General features: G+C 42.9%; 1 protein-coding gene across 1 annotated transcript in view; it reads right to left on the bottom strand.

Annotated features, from left to right (window-relative positions):
- Positions 1-3,730: 3,730 nt before the first annotated feature.
- kcnq1.2 (potassium voltage-gated channel, KQT-like subfamily, member 1.2) overlaps positions 3,731-15,131 on the bottom strand; it is a 1,103,902-nt gene continuing 1,092,501 nt past the window's right edge. Inside the window, exon 18 of the mRNA XM_070901706.1 lies at positions 3,731-3,886. Coding sequence (XP_070757807.1) covers positions 3,731-3,886 — 156 coding nt within the window. The remainder of the gene's footprint in view (positions 3,887-15,131) is intronic.

Raw genomic sequence — 15,131 nt, 5'->3', positions numbered from 1 at the left:
GATTATGTTCGCAATTAATATCTCAGTAATTCACAGATCATCAGTTCTTAATGCACACTTGATAGCTAGCTCTGCCAGTGAAATATATTTTTGTTTGTAATATTTGAAGAATAAGGGCATTGACGATATAAACATCATCTGCACTAATTTAATAAGCAAACTATCCAACTCCAATTTAATTGTCATAGTTTGTGACATGGCAATGATTTTGGGTGGGAGTACATATAAACACAGAAACATACATATTTATATATTTTTCCTGTGCATAATAATCTGACAGAGGTGTTATAAAACATGTATAAAAATACATTTTAGATCACCTGGGAATATGCACACAAGGCAATTGTAAAATGAAAATTGGGCAGGTTCTATAATGGGCAGTCTATAATAACAGGTATTGCCAGTTTTATGCCCGAGTGGCAAGTTCAATATCTACCCTAATGTCTCAGAATAGCAAAGTGGTGAGGCTGTGTAAAACAATTTCTCCTGAAGGTGCCAAATCATCCTGGAACACATTCTTGCAGTGCCCACAGCTCCCCAGAACCTCATCCAAGCAGAGGAGTGGGTCGGTAGAGATGCTCACAACTAAACCTAATCCTATCCTCGCACTTTCAAGAAGGGACACTTAAAAATGGTCATGAGGAATTACAGGTGATTTCTCTGCCATTTAACGACAACAGCTTGTATTTATACTGCGCCTTTAACGTAGTAAAACATCCCAAGTTGCTTCACCGGAGCATTATTCAACAACATTTTTTACCGAGCCACATAAGGAGATATTAGGGCGGATGATCAAAATCTTAGAGGTAGGTTTTACGGAGCATCTTAAAGGAGGAAAGCAAGGTGGAGAGGTTTAGGTAGGGAATTCCAGATCTTAGGGCCGTGGCAACTGAAGGCACAGCCACCAATGGCGGAGCAACTAAAATCAAGGGTGCTCAAGAGGCCAGAAATGGAGGAGCTTGGATATTTCGAAGGGTTGTAGGGCTGGAGATTATAGAGATAGGGAGGGGTGAGGCCAGGAAGGGATTTGCAAACAAGGATGAGAATTTTAAAACCTGTTGCCTGTGTCCTAACTCACATCAAGTTCCACTCACCCATCACCCCTGTGCTCGCTGACCTATATTGGCTACCGGTTAACCAACGCCGCAATTTCAAAATTCTCATCCTTATTTTCAAATCCCTCCATGGCTTCAATCAACCCCCTCCCCCCCCATCTCTGTAATCTCCTCCAGCCCTACAACCCCTCGAGATGTCTGCACTCCTCTAATTCTGCCCTCTTGAGCATCCCTGATTATAATCGCTCAACCATTTGTGGCCGAACTTTCTGTTGCCTAGGCCCCAAGCTCTGGAACTCCCTGCCTAAATCTCTCTGCCTCGCTACCTCTCTTTCCTCCTTCAAGACGCTCCTTAAAACCTACCTCTTTGATCAAGCTTTTGGTCACGTGCGCTAATTTCTACTTATGCTACTTGGTGTCAAATTTTTAATCTCATCATACTCCTGTGAAGTGCCTTGGGATGTTTCACTATGTTAAAGGCGCTATATAAATACAAGTTGTTTTTGTTATAAAAACAAGAGCCCTCCAAAGTATGCAGTTAGTTTGCAACACATAAAATATGCTACCACCACCAAGGAGAGGAATTTGGGGCCATTGATGCTGAAGCATGATTTCACCTTTAATTACACATGCCTCAAGTTTGATTTAATTGAAATGAATGTTGCTGACAGCTTCAAACTAGTTTTGTCAGTCAATGCAACTGGTTTTACTTTACATTCAGCAAGTGTAATGAAAAGTTTAAAGAAACATAAGATTTAATAGGTATACTAGCTACAGAATCTGAAAACACAAAAATGTAGTTTGTATAACAGGACCAACAAGTTCACAGCAAAATTGTGGAGAGCCTTCTGAGTATCATGTGCAGTACATTGTGATATAAACATACATTTCTTGTGTACACTGTGCATGTAGTACATTTAGAAATAACTTGTGTTTCAGCAGTAATTGTGCGGCTCCCCCTCCGATGATTGGCTTCGCTGTGGGTGAGTGCAGGTTAGGATTTTGTAAAGTGCATAGACACATCCAAATTACTGCATGTCACAGTTTGTGGAAGACAACAAAGGGTGCCAAAGAAAGGCTGCCGCTGCCAGTCAACATAAGCCGCCTTGCAAAGGAAGAGTTATAATAATGAGATACCACACCAAAACTTGTACTGTTTGGATGAACTCCAACCTTGGCACTCACCTCACCCGTATAAACTAGGTACATGACTAATTGACTGTCTTAGCCTGATACAGTTGGATTTTGTAAGCTAGATTACCATTCCCAAAGTTGATTTGAAATTTGTAGTTTTGGTGAAGAAGCAGGTTTAGTTATATTTATTAATGTTTGACTAATTTACCAATAAATTAGTCAAGCATAACCTCCCACTCCTAAAACCATGCTGACTGTCTTGGATTAGCTCTTGCTCCTCAAGAAAGGTTTCTTCTGGCCTAAGGCACTAAGATAGTTGCTCAACTTTAGTTCACATGCTTCAACCAGACAGTGCTGAGACAAACATTCTACTTGAGGCAGTAATAGGGATTTAAAGAGATGTGGGTGAGAAATAGATTTGCTGTTCCATCACTTTGAAAACTATATTTGTAAATTAGATAAAACACACATCCTTTAATGTAAGCTTTAGTAATGTGTTTATTTTCACATTTGCCATTCACTTTGATTGTGACGACTCAGGATCCCAGTATTATACAAAGATGAACATTTCTTACATTTTTCCTACTGTTTTTCAAATTTGAAAGCTGAGGTCTTCATTAGATTAGTATAATATTGTAATTGTATGCAATATACACAATTAATATGCTACATTGGAATGTCACTACTATAAGCTTTCTTATTGTAATCTCTTTATAACAAACTCTTGTTCCTGGTCCTGACAGAATCTCCATTACAGTAAGCAGTGCAGGTAAGTAATGATCCCTCTTCCCCACAATAGGTGGAGCCAATTTTGGTGACACTATGAATTATAATAATTCTGAATTTATTTTATCTTGGTGAATTCTGAAAACATAAGACATTTCAAAATAGGCAGTTAAAATTTCTCATTCATAAAACCAAGCAAAGATAAAATTATCTTATCTGCCAAAAATATCATACAAATGTAACTGTATTCAAGTTTATGTTTTTATTTCTATCTACATTATGTTCATTACTCTGTTTTGCCTAACTTGTACCACACCAAAGCTCTCAGTCTTCAGCTCTGGAGATCAAAACTATCAGTTGTTTTATTTTGAAGTATTCATTTTTATCCTTCTATCTCTTTTGTTCCCTCCACTATTTTTCTTTCTGGCTGCCCACTCCTGTGAATTGAACAAGGACAAAAAAAAGGAAAGCGAAAGCCTTGTGTGTAGTAATCACTGTTCCTGCTGAATGATGTGGAGGATCTGAGCACTCATTTGGTTCTTGTTAGCTTCATGTTCAGAGCATTAAACATCTTTAAATTGCTATGGTAACAGATTTAGAATTCAAGATGAACATTAGCTATAGTATAGATAGATGCTGACATTTTACAAAAAAGACCAAGTTTACCGAGAAGACATACATTTTTCAAAAGAGTTACATCACAAGTTTATTATCTATAGAGAAGAGGATCCACCATTAGTTTGCCATTTTCACTAGCATTCTGAGGCATTGACCAGTTCAGATGCTTACACATTAAAAACGCTGCATATGTGGCCTCATGCTTTTGAGTTCACTGCAGATGTCTCTGAAGTGGGGACAAGGTGTTTGATGGTTGGCGATGTAGACCCTGAAGAATGTGGCAACTGCTGTATTGCAAGCTGGTCTTTTAGCATGCTCAGGATGTCATCTAGTTTCTGGTCTATCTGTGTGATCTGTCAACAAAAACAGAGAAGTCCATCAGCTGCATACTCAGCTTTCCGTCATCACACTGACAAGGCAACTGATTGTTTTTCTCCTGCTCCATTCACAAGCCATTTGTCCCTTATTCTTCCTGTATTTCAAGACATTTAACAAATTACAATATGGGGACTTTGGTTGACAATTTATACACTTCCAAGATGTGGGGGTTATGCTCAGTTTATTCAAATTACATAACACTGTATTTAATGTACATAAAACCAAAGACTAATGCAGTACACGCTAGGTAAAAATAAATAATTTTGTTTGGTTGTCATTTCTGACTGAACCGATGTCTTCGTCTGTCATAAATGAAGAATGGAATGTTTTTGAAGATTATCCAGAATTTTATAAGAAACCACAATTTTCATTTAGTTAGAATGTTTGCATGGGATGCTAGATAAAGGTCATTTTTATTAATAAAAAGTCCCTTTAGCTTAATCAGGAAAGTTAAAAATAGTCAAAACTGCCCAGAGGTGGGAAAGTCTGCATATTGATGAGTGTTCTCTTTTGGTTTCAAGAAGGCCCTTTATCATAATCCCTGACAGGAATGGACTTTTAAACTTACAATACTACATCGATATTTCCAGTCTTGTGCTCAGTTGTACTTTTGTTATGCTTATATAAAAATGGGACTTAAGTTAATAATGAACTCATCGTTATGTTGTGTGCAGTTGTTGTTTGAATTGACATCAGTAAAAGTGAAAGCCAATAGCAATTTTCATTTTATAAATAGGGGCAGAGATTACAAGACCAAAAAGGTAATGATAAATTTATGCAAGGCAATGATTACTTAAAGTAAGAGTACATCACTGGGAATTTCCTCGGGAAAGTCGGTGAAGTCCTGGATAACCATGTAAACAGGATTTCCACCGATTTTCCGTCGAAATTATGGCAGCCAATTGCGACAACCCCTAAGCAATTTTCCAACACTTGTGCAGTTTTGCGTGCCCCATTATACAGACAACATTAAAACTATACTGACTGTACAGAGAAGATTCATCAGGATGATACTAGGGATGAGAAACTATAGTTATAAGGAGAAACTTGAAATATTGAGACTATTTCCATTGGAGCAGAGATGGGTAAGTGGAGATTTAATAGAGGATTTTATAATTATAAAGGGTTTTGATCGGCTATTTCCTCTGGTTGGTAAGTCAGTGATGAGGGGTCATCAATTTAATATTGTCATTAAGAGAGTGAGGAGAGATGTTAAGAAAAATATCTTTATGCAGAGAGGATGTACTGCTTTGCCATAGGGAATAGTTATGGCGGAGACTATGCAACTTTTGAAGGGAACAGTAGATACATTTGTGAAGCAGGTGAAAGATACAGGGCTAAGCAAGGTAATTCGATTAGCTTTGAATTCCTCTAGCAAAGAGACATAATGTGCCAACTGGCCTCCTTGTGTGCTGTTAACTTTTGTGGTTTTATGTCATGTCAATGCGTTTTTACAATAATACTGCTCATGTGATATTATTCTGTATCTTGGAGCAATACTTTTCCTTTAGACACTTCTTCAGCCACCTATTACTCTTCACGTCTAATGTGAAATCAGCTTTCACATTGGTTTTGTTTTATAAGTACTTTTGAAGTGTAGCCACTTGTAATGTAGGAAACACGGCTGCAATTTGCGCACAGCAAGATCCCACAAACAGCAATGAGATAATGATCAGATATTTTTAGTGATGTTGGTTGAGAGATAAATATCAGCCAGGACACCAGGGAAAACTCCCGTGCTCTTTTATCAAATAGTGCCATGGGATCTTTTATGTCCAACTGAGAGGGCAGATGGGGCCTGGGTTTAACATCTCATCTGAAAGATGACATCTCCAACAGTGCAGCACTTCCTCAGTACTGCGCTGGAGGGTCAGCTTAGATTTTGCACTCAAGTCTTTGGAATGGGACTTGAACCCACTTTTCTCTGACTTCAAGGCAAGTGTGCTACTACTGAGCTATGGCTGACACTCTTTGTTAGAGGTGATTTTACATCTATACTGTCACAAATAAACAAACAGTTGCAATGGTTATTTTTCTGACCAACTCTCTTCCTCCCTTACAGAATTTTGCATTGTGCAACTGTACTGGCCTCCTCTTCCATCTGGAAATGAAAGTCACAATTGCAACTTTTAAGCAACAGATTGTGAGTAATCATGCGCATTGTGTTGCCACCAGTGCTCTGGAATCTAGGCTGAAGTGTAAAAGGATGAATTCCAGAGTAGCAGTAGTCGAAGCGGAACCATTTCTTCTCGGATCTTAAGAATTTACAACATTGAAGGAGACTATTCAGCCCATCGTGCCTGTGCTGATGCTAGCTCTTCAACTGGAGCTGTCTACTTTAATCTAAATACTTTGCACTTTTCTTAGATCCTTTTATATTCTTCCTTTTCAAATAGAGTAGTAGCCTCCTTTTAATTTATTTTATAATCTATGCCTCAATAGCCACTTGTAAAACATTCAGGGATAGAATTTCTGTGGTGGATTTTCTGGTCATCCACCGGATTTTAGTGGAAACTCCGGAGAAACAGTGTAAACTGTTTATTCCATTTTTCTAGGAAGTTCTGCAATCTTCCGCCAAAGTTATGCTGGGCAATAGGGAAAACTCCACAGAAAACCAGGTGCCAATGTTCTATTGACCCTCTTGTGAAAACAATTTCTTCTACCTTCCCCCATCACCCGTCTACTTATAATCCTGAGTCTATGCCCCCTTGTTAGCAGTTTGCCTACCTTCGTCAATCAATGGAAACAATGGCCAGGAATTTCCTCAGAGCTATTCCTGCTCTGCTGCCATATATTTGCGGGAAGGTGGCCGAAACCCCTTTTAATTGCGTAAGCAGGATTTCTGATGCAATTTTGGTGAAGCTATGGTGGCAAAATTCCTGACTAATTTTCATTATTCATTTCTCAAAATCTTTATGATTTTAAAAACCTGTACAAGCAAGTTTAATTGCACAATAAAAATGCCTTGTGGAACTGGTATAATGCAAATGGACCCATTGCTGATCAATGCTTTTAAAAAAGAACATGCAACAGGTTATTACATACAGCAAGCTGCAGCTTCTTTGACTGCACAGCATGGTGTGTTCTAACAAATAGCAACTCATTGTAAGTGTCATGTAAGTAACACCACTGTATTACTGTATACACTCAACCTAGATGCACACCTTGACCACAAGGGGTGAACTTGTGGGAGACACTCCTTACCTGATCACACAGGTATAAAAAGGGAGGTCCCATGCAGGGTCATCATCTTTGGAGTCCTGTGAATAAAGAGTTAAGGTCACAGAGTGACCTTGTCCCCAGAATGTGCCTCGTGTGGTTTCATACTGTAGAGTATGGACTTTACATTGGCGACGATGATGGGATTTCACGACCCACAGAGGAATGGTACTGTGTTGGGGAAGACTGGGACAATTTTGTCGATAGGCTTCAGTAAAGCTTTGTTATGAAAGAATAGCTGGGGGATGCAGCGGCCGACAAGCAAAGGGCTCATCTTTTGACCAGCTGCGGACCAAAGACTTACGCGCTCATGAAGGACTTACTAGCACCGGAGAAGCCGGTGGACAAAACCTTTGAAGAACTTAGCAAATTGATGGGGAGCACCTCAGACCGGCGAGTAGCATACGTATGGCCCGACACAGATTCTACACCCACCGACGTCGTGAAGGACAGAGCATACCGGACTTCGTAGCGGACCTCCGGCGTTTGACCAGCCTCTGTAAGTTCACAGACGTCTGCAGGGGGGAGAAGCTAAGGGACTTCTTTATCGAGGGCATTGGTCATGCGGGAATTTTCCGCAAATTAATTGAGACCAAGGAGTTGACCTTGGCAGCGGCGGCGTTATTAGCTCAAACTTTCATGGCGGGGGAGGAAGAGACGAAAATAATATATGCGCGCAATTCTGCCTCTAATGCAGCGATGGATCAGGGACTCAAAATCATCAATGCGACTCAGAGCCCCGCAGGCAGGCAGGGGCAGTCCGACACACCCCAGGCAGCAATAGACCCCAGAGTAGGACTTCAACAGAGACAATAGCAGGCTGAACGGAGATTCACGCCATCACAGTGGACAATGCCGCCCAGGATGGTGCCATTGACACCCACTAATAGGATACTTAAGAGCAGTCAAAGGGACAGTCAGCGCGGATTGCCTGGCCATAGTCCCTTTGTTCCCAACAATGGAAACTTTAACATGCTGCAGGTGTGGGGGAAAACACTCAGCTAGATCTTGCAGATTTGAACAGTTTGTCTGCAGGAACTGAAATCTCAGTGGCCACGTAGCTCGAATGTGCAGGAAGTCTGCAACCAGACTAATATATGAGGCAGATGGACCAGAAGAGGGTTCTTTGAGGCAGGATGACTTTTGGGGCAAATCGATGGACGCCGAGGTTCAGCGGGTCCATGTGGCGAATATTCACAGTTCATACACCAAAACGCCACCAATGATGATGAGGGTTTTTAAACGGTATCCCTGTATGCATGGAGCTGGACACTGGGGCCAGCCAGTCACTCATGGGCGTTCAGCAATTTGAGAAGCTATGGCCACTTAAAGCCAGTAGACCCAAATTAGCACGTGTTGAGACAGAATTACGGACTTACACTAAAGAAATCATTCCGGTACTAGGCAGTGCAATGTTGGCTGTCACACACAATGGGTTAGTGAATCGGCTGCTGCTCTGGATTGTCCTAGGCAATGGTCCCGCACTGTTGGGGAGGAGCTGGTTAGCTGAGATGAACTGGAAATGGGGGGATGTTCACGCAATGTCATCTGTGGAGCGAAGTTCGTGCTCACAAGTCCTACAATAATTCGATTCACTATTCCAACCTGGCGTCGGGACTTTCAAAGGCACTAAAGTAGTGATACACATCACCCCGGACGCCAAGCCAATGCACCACAAAGCCAGAGCTGTGCCGTATGTGATGCGGGAAAAGATCGAGAGCGAATTGGACCGGCTGTTGAGAGAGCGCATCATCTCGCCTGTTGAATTCAGCGACTGGGCGGATGGCTCTGTCAGGATCTGTGGCGACGACAAGGCCACCATCAATCGGGTGTCCCTACAAGATCAATACCCGCTCCCGAGAGCGGAGGACCTCTTTGGCAGGCGGCAAGCTGTTCACCAAGTTGGACCTCACTTCAGCCTATATGACCCAGGAACTGGCTGATGAATCTAAACTACTGACCACCATCACCACGCACAAGGAACTGTTCATTTATAACAGGTGCCCATTTGGCATTAAATCAGCGGCCACGATTTTTCAACGAAACATGGAAAGCTTGCTTAAATTCATTCCTGGAACAATCGTATTCCAGGACGACATCCTCATCACGGGTCGAGACACCGAGGAACACCTTCACAACCTGGAGGAGGTGCTACACCGACTGGACTGGGTAGGCCTGCGACTCAAGAAGTCTAAATGTGTGTTCTTAGCTCCTGAGGTTGAGTTTCTGGGCAGGAGGGTTGCTGCAGTTGGAATTCGGCCCACCGAATCCGAAACAGAGGTGATTCGACGAGCACCCAGGCCCTGCAACACATCAGAGTTGCGTTCTTTCCTGGGACTGTTGAACTATTTCGGGAACTTCCTGCCGAACTTGAGCACGTTGTTGGAGCCACTACATGTGCTCCTGCGTAAGGGTTGTGATTGGTTTTTGGAGGGACTGTCAGGAACGGGTTTTTGATCGGGCGCGAAACCTACTTTGTTCAAACAAGTTGTTGACCCTGTACGACCTTTGTAAAAAATTGGTTCTGACATGTGCTGCATCGGCCTATGGGGTTGGGTGTGTGTTGCAGCAGGGCAATGCTGAGGGTCAACTACAACCTGTGGCTTATGCCTCCAGGTTGCGCTCTCAAGCAGAACGGGATATGGGATGGTCGAGAAGGAAGCACTTGCATGTGTCTATCGTGTAAAAAAAAAAATGCATCAGTACCTCTTTGGTAGGAAGTTTGAATTAGAGACGGACCACAAGCCATTAACATCCCTGTTGTCAGACAGCAAGGCTAGCAATGCCAACGCATCAGCTCGCATACAGTGATGGGCTCTCATGCTGGCTGCTTATGACTACTCCATCCGGCACCGGCCCGGCACTGAAAATTGCACTGACGCGCTTAGCAGGTTCCACTGGCCACCACTGAGGGGGCAGCAGAGCAAAACGGCGAGATGGTCATGGCTGTTGATGCCTTTGACAGCGCAGGCTCCCCCATCACAGCCCATCAGATCAAAATCTGGACAAACAAAGATCACCTCCTATCCTTGATTAAGAAATGTGTCCTGACTGGGGATTGGGCGCCCGCACACGGAGCATGCCCTGAGGAGGTCAGACCGTTCCACAGATGGATGGATGAGCTCTCTATCCAAGCTGACTGCCTACTATGGGGCAGCTGGGTAGTTATGTCCCAGAAGGGCAGGGAGGCATTCATCAGGGAACTCCACAGCGAGCACCCAGGCATTGTGCTGATGAAGGCCAGTGGCCGGTCACACGTTTGGTGGCCTGGAATTGATTCAGACCTGGAACACTGTGTTCGCAGGTGCACGACGTGTGCCCAGCTGGGTAATGCCCCCAGGGAGGCCCCGCTCAGCCCGTGGCCCTGGCCCACCAGGCCATGGTCACGCATTCATGTTGACTACGCGGGCCCGTTCATGGGTAAGATGTTCCTTATTGTGGTAAATGCGTACTCGAAATGGATCGAGTGCATCATTCTGAATTCATGCACGTCATCCACCACCATGGAAAGCCTACGTGCGATCTTTGCAATCCATGGCTTGCTGGACATCCTGGTTCGTGATAATGGCCCATGTTTCACAAGCTACGAATTCCGGGAGTTTATGTCGGGCAATGGCATCAACCACGTCAGGACTGCGCCGTTCAAGCCGGCCTCCAATGGCCAGGCGGAACGTGCGGTCCAAATCATTAAGCAAGGTATGCTTAGGATTCAAGGATCCTCCCTACAATGCCACTTATTGCGTCTCCTGCTGGCCTATAGATCCCACCCACACTCGCTCACGGGGATCCCGCCCGCAGAGCTACTAATGAAACAGACACTCAAAACTCGGTTGTCCCTCATTCACCCAGTCCTGACCGACATAGTTGAGGGCACGCGCAAGTCACAAAACGAGTACCACGACCGTAATTCGAGGGGGAGATGTATAGAAATAAATGATCCTGTATTCGTCCTCAGTCACGCCATGGGGCCCAAATGGCTTGAGGGCACTGTAATTGACAAAGAGGGGAATAGGGTCATCGTGGTAAAACTCAACATGGTCAGATATGCCGTAAGCATCTGGACCAAGCAAAAAAAAGGTTCAGCATTGACACGGAAGAACCTGAAGAAGACCATGAGATGGAGCTCACAACACCGCCAGTGAACGAGCAACAAGAGCAATCAGAAGAATGCACAGTCCCTGCGGTCAGCCCGGACAGGCTGGAATCACCACAGGTGACAGACACTCATGTCAGTGTCCAACAACCAACTGCGGCACTCCACGAGGGAGCGTAGACCACCTGAAAGACTAAACCAATGATCCCAATAAGACTTTGGAAGGCGGGGGGTGGGGGGGAGGTGATGTCATGTATGTAACCACAATGTAACACCACTGTATTACTGTATACACTAAACCTAGATGCACACCTTGACCACAGGGGTGAACTTGTGGGAGACACTCCTTACCTGATCACACAGGTATAAAAAGGGAGGTCCCGTGCAGGGTCATTGTCTTTGGAGTCCTGTGAATAAAGAGTTAAGGTCACAGAGTGACCTTGTCCCCACAATGTGCTTCGTGTGGTTTCATACTGTAGAGTAAGGACTTTACAGTAAGCACTTTCTGTGACAGTATGTAAGTCAAAAACTCTTGATTTTCTCCCTTGTTCTGCTGTCAGGCACCACCTATGCTTGTTGGGGTGGTGGGAGGCATCCTGCTCCCACCTTTCTGCGATTGTTGTCCTGATCTGTAGGAGGTGCAATAACAGTGACTACAATCCAAAAGTACTTCATTGGCTGTAAAGCACTTTGATATGTCCGGTGGTCGTGAAAGGCACTATATAAATGCAAGTCTTTCTTTCCTTAAGGAACTAATCTCCTTCTGATTCTTGTCTTTTTAATTCTTCACTCTCACATTTCCTCTGTTCCACCACTGCCTCATGAGTCGCACCTGGTTATCTCTTGGCACCATCACCGAAAATCAAATATTTTGTGAAACTGAAGTCATGTCTCATCAACAGCATGGTACACTGATTTGCTGTTCAATGCACTCTTAGACTATATTAGTTTTTACTGCAGTATTTATGAATAAACTAATTATTCCCTTGTCTGCTAAAAGCAAATTATTGCTGAATTGGTCAGATTTACAGTTTTAGGTTAATTGAACAGCTCAAAATAGAACACTCTAAAAACTCAGCTAAAAGCCCATCATGGTGGAAGATTGTAAAATAACCTTTAGCTGTGTAGTTCCCACCTCTTTCCTCTTATTTTTGAATTCCAGTTGAAAAATTTGTCAGGGCAGAGATAAATGATATCACTTTGGCACCGATCATACCTTTTGTTTTCAAACCTGATGAAGTGTCTCGCTTTGCCAGCTGACAATGGCCCTTCAACAAAGCAATGAGACACAAATGGCACAACCTCTGTCCAGTCTGGTGATGAAGACTTCAATTAAATACCTAAGTTTGTTGCAGTATAAATAAAATGTGACATGACCTATACTTTCCTTTCTCAGTTGTCATGATTTGTCATGAAATCTCTTTTCCTAGAGATGCATTGTTTAACCCACATTTGGAGCAGTATCTTTATAATTAAAGCAACTCCTCTCCTCACATCCACACTTCCTCTTTCTACACCACCAACTAGCTAGAATTGGTCCATGAGCTCTCCTCTTCCTGCACTATTTACTTTACCTTAACATGACTCGCTCTCATTTATTTTCCCTTATTTCAATAACATATTGCTAAAACATCTGACCAACTTTACATTTCTAATTAAAGTAAGTGAGTTTGTAGTTAATGATAGTGGATAGATATGTCACATGGAGGGCAGTACCTTGAGATGGGCTATATAAATGATCTCTGCTGAATGTAGGTTATTGGTCAAGGTAGTGCATGACATAGTAAAATTCCAAAATCCACAGCTAATTGCTAACCAGCTATTTGTATTTTCTATTTGTGTCACAGTAAAGCAATTTCTATTCTCTCTTTCTTTCTAAAACATTCTTTGTTTACCCAGGAACTCAAATTACACATCTCGTATCTCCTGTTGAGAGTATTGTTAAAGGGAAGGGGCGGTGGGGGTGGGGGGGGGGGGGAAGGTTTCTCCATTTAAATTGCTGTGTTGATCATGTATATACAGCTGATGGAACCAGCTGGTCTCCCATTTATCACAGCAAAGGTCAGCCTAGGCAGGGTTAATCCAGTCATGTCATTGTATATGATGTGAGACAGAGAGCAAACAAAAAGAAATGCAAACTAAACAGGGTAATACATTTCCATTCTCAGTTTAATAGTTGGACATTGGTCAGAAGACATGATTTTCTCCCTCAAAAGTGCTTCTGTTCATTTTGGGAAATTAAATTAATTTTGAACAATTCTGCTACCAAACTAAACGATACTGTATGTATTTTGTTCAAGCATCAGAATGATACTATCTTGAAACAATACATTAAAATGTGGATCGGCTTTCCCTACATAGTGAGATTCTGGTCACAGCTCCCACCATTATTGGGAAGGGGGATACACAGTTGGAGGCCAGGCATTTCTTCACATGAATAGAAGGAAAATTGGAGGGACAGTATTTCTTGGCTAATCTCATAGACTGCTGGAGCTGAGTACTATTGGTGTAGTCCTGGTAGTTGGTCACTGCTGACAGTAGCCCCAACTTTGCCTGAAACTCTGCAATGTTAATGAGGTGCTGTGACTCATCTAATGATGAGGTTTTCACTTAAGAACATAAGAGCATAAGAAATAGGAGCACGAGTAGGCCACATGACCCTCGAGCTTGCTCCACCATTTAATACAATCTTGGCTGATCTGATCATGGACTCAGGTCCACTTTCCTGCCCGCTCCCCATAACCCCTTATTCCCTTATCGGTTAAGAAACTGTCTATCTCTATCTTAAATTTATTCAATGTCCCGGCTTCCACAGCTCTCTGAGGCAGCAAATTCCACAGATTTACAACCCTCTGAGAGAAGAAATTTCTCCTCGTCTCAGTTTTAAATGGGCGGCCCCTTATTCTAAGATTATATCCCTAGTTCTAGTCTCCCCCATCAGTGGAAACATTCTCTCTGCATCCACCTTATCGAGCCCCCTCTTAATCTTATACGTTTCGATAAGATCACCTCTCAATCTTCTGAATTCCAATGAGCAGCGGCCTAACCTACTCAACCTTTCCTCATAAATCAACCCCCTCATCTCCGGAATCAACCTAGTGAACCTTCTCTGAACTGCCTCCAAAGCAAGTATATTCTTTCGTAAATATGGAAACCAAAACTGCATGCAGTATTCCAGGTGTGGTCTCACCAATACCCTGTATAACTGTAAGACTTCCCTGCTTTTATACTCCATCCCCTTTGCAATAAAGGCCAAGATTCCATTGGCCTTCCTGATCACTTTCTATACCTGCATGCTAACTGTTATGTATGCAATACCTTGTAACCAGCATTCTACCACCATCAGAGGGCGCATCTGTTGGAGTCCCAACGGATCCCAGCATCCCTTGGGAGCACTGCATATAAGAAGGCCTCCCATGCTGTGCCAGCACTCTGAAGTCAGAATAAAGAGACTAAGGTCACAGTTACTCAAGTCTACAGTACTCAGTCACATTACTTTATTTGAGACATAACACTAACCTTTTGTGTTTCATCACAAGTACCCCCATGTCCCGCCGTATTGCAGCACTTTGCAATCTTTCTCCATTTAAATAATAACTTGCTCTTTGATTTTTTTCTGCTAAAGTGCATAACCTCACACTTTCCAACATTATACTCCATCTGCCAAATTCTTGCCCACTCACCTAGCCTGTCCATGCCCTTTTGCAGATTTTTTGTGTCCTCCTCACACATTGCTTTTCCTCCCATCTTTGTATCATCAGCAAACTTGGCTACGTTACACTCGGTCCCTTCTTCCAAGTCGTTAATATAGATTGTAAATAGTTGGGGTACCAGCACTGATCCCTGTGGCAGCCCACTAGTTACTGATTACCAACCTGAGAATGAACCATTTATCCCGACTCTCTGTT

This window comes from Pristiophorus japonicus, chromosome 15 (genome assembly GCF_044704955.1).
Source record: "Pristiophorus japonicus isolate sPriJap1 chromosome 15, sPriJap1.hap1, whole genome shotgun sequence".
In the NCBI taxonomy this organism is placed as follows: domain Eukaryota; kingdom Metazoa; phylum Chordata; class Chondrichthyes; family Pristiophoridae; genus Pristiophorus; species Pristiophorus japonicus.
Note: the sequence above shows the minus strand (reverse complement) of the source record. Positions and strands in the feature narration are given on the sequence as shown.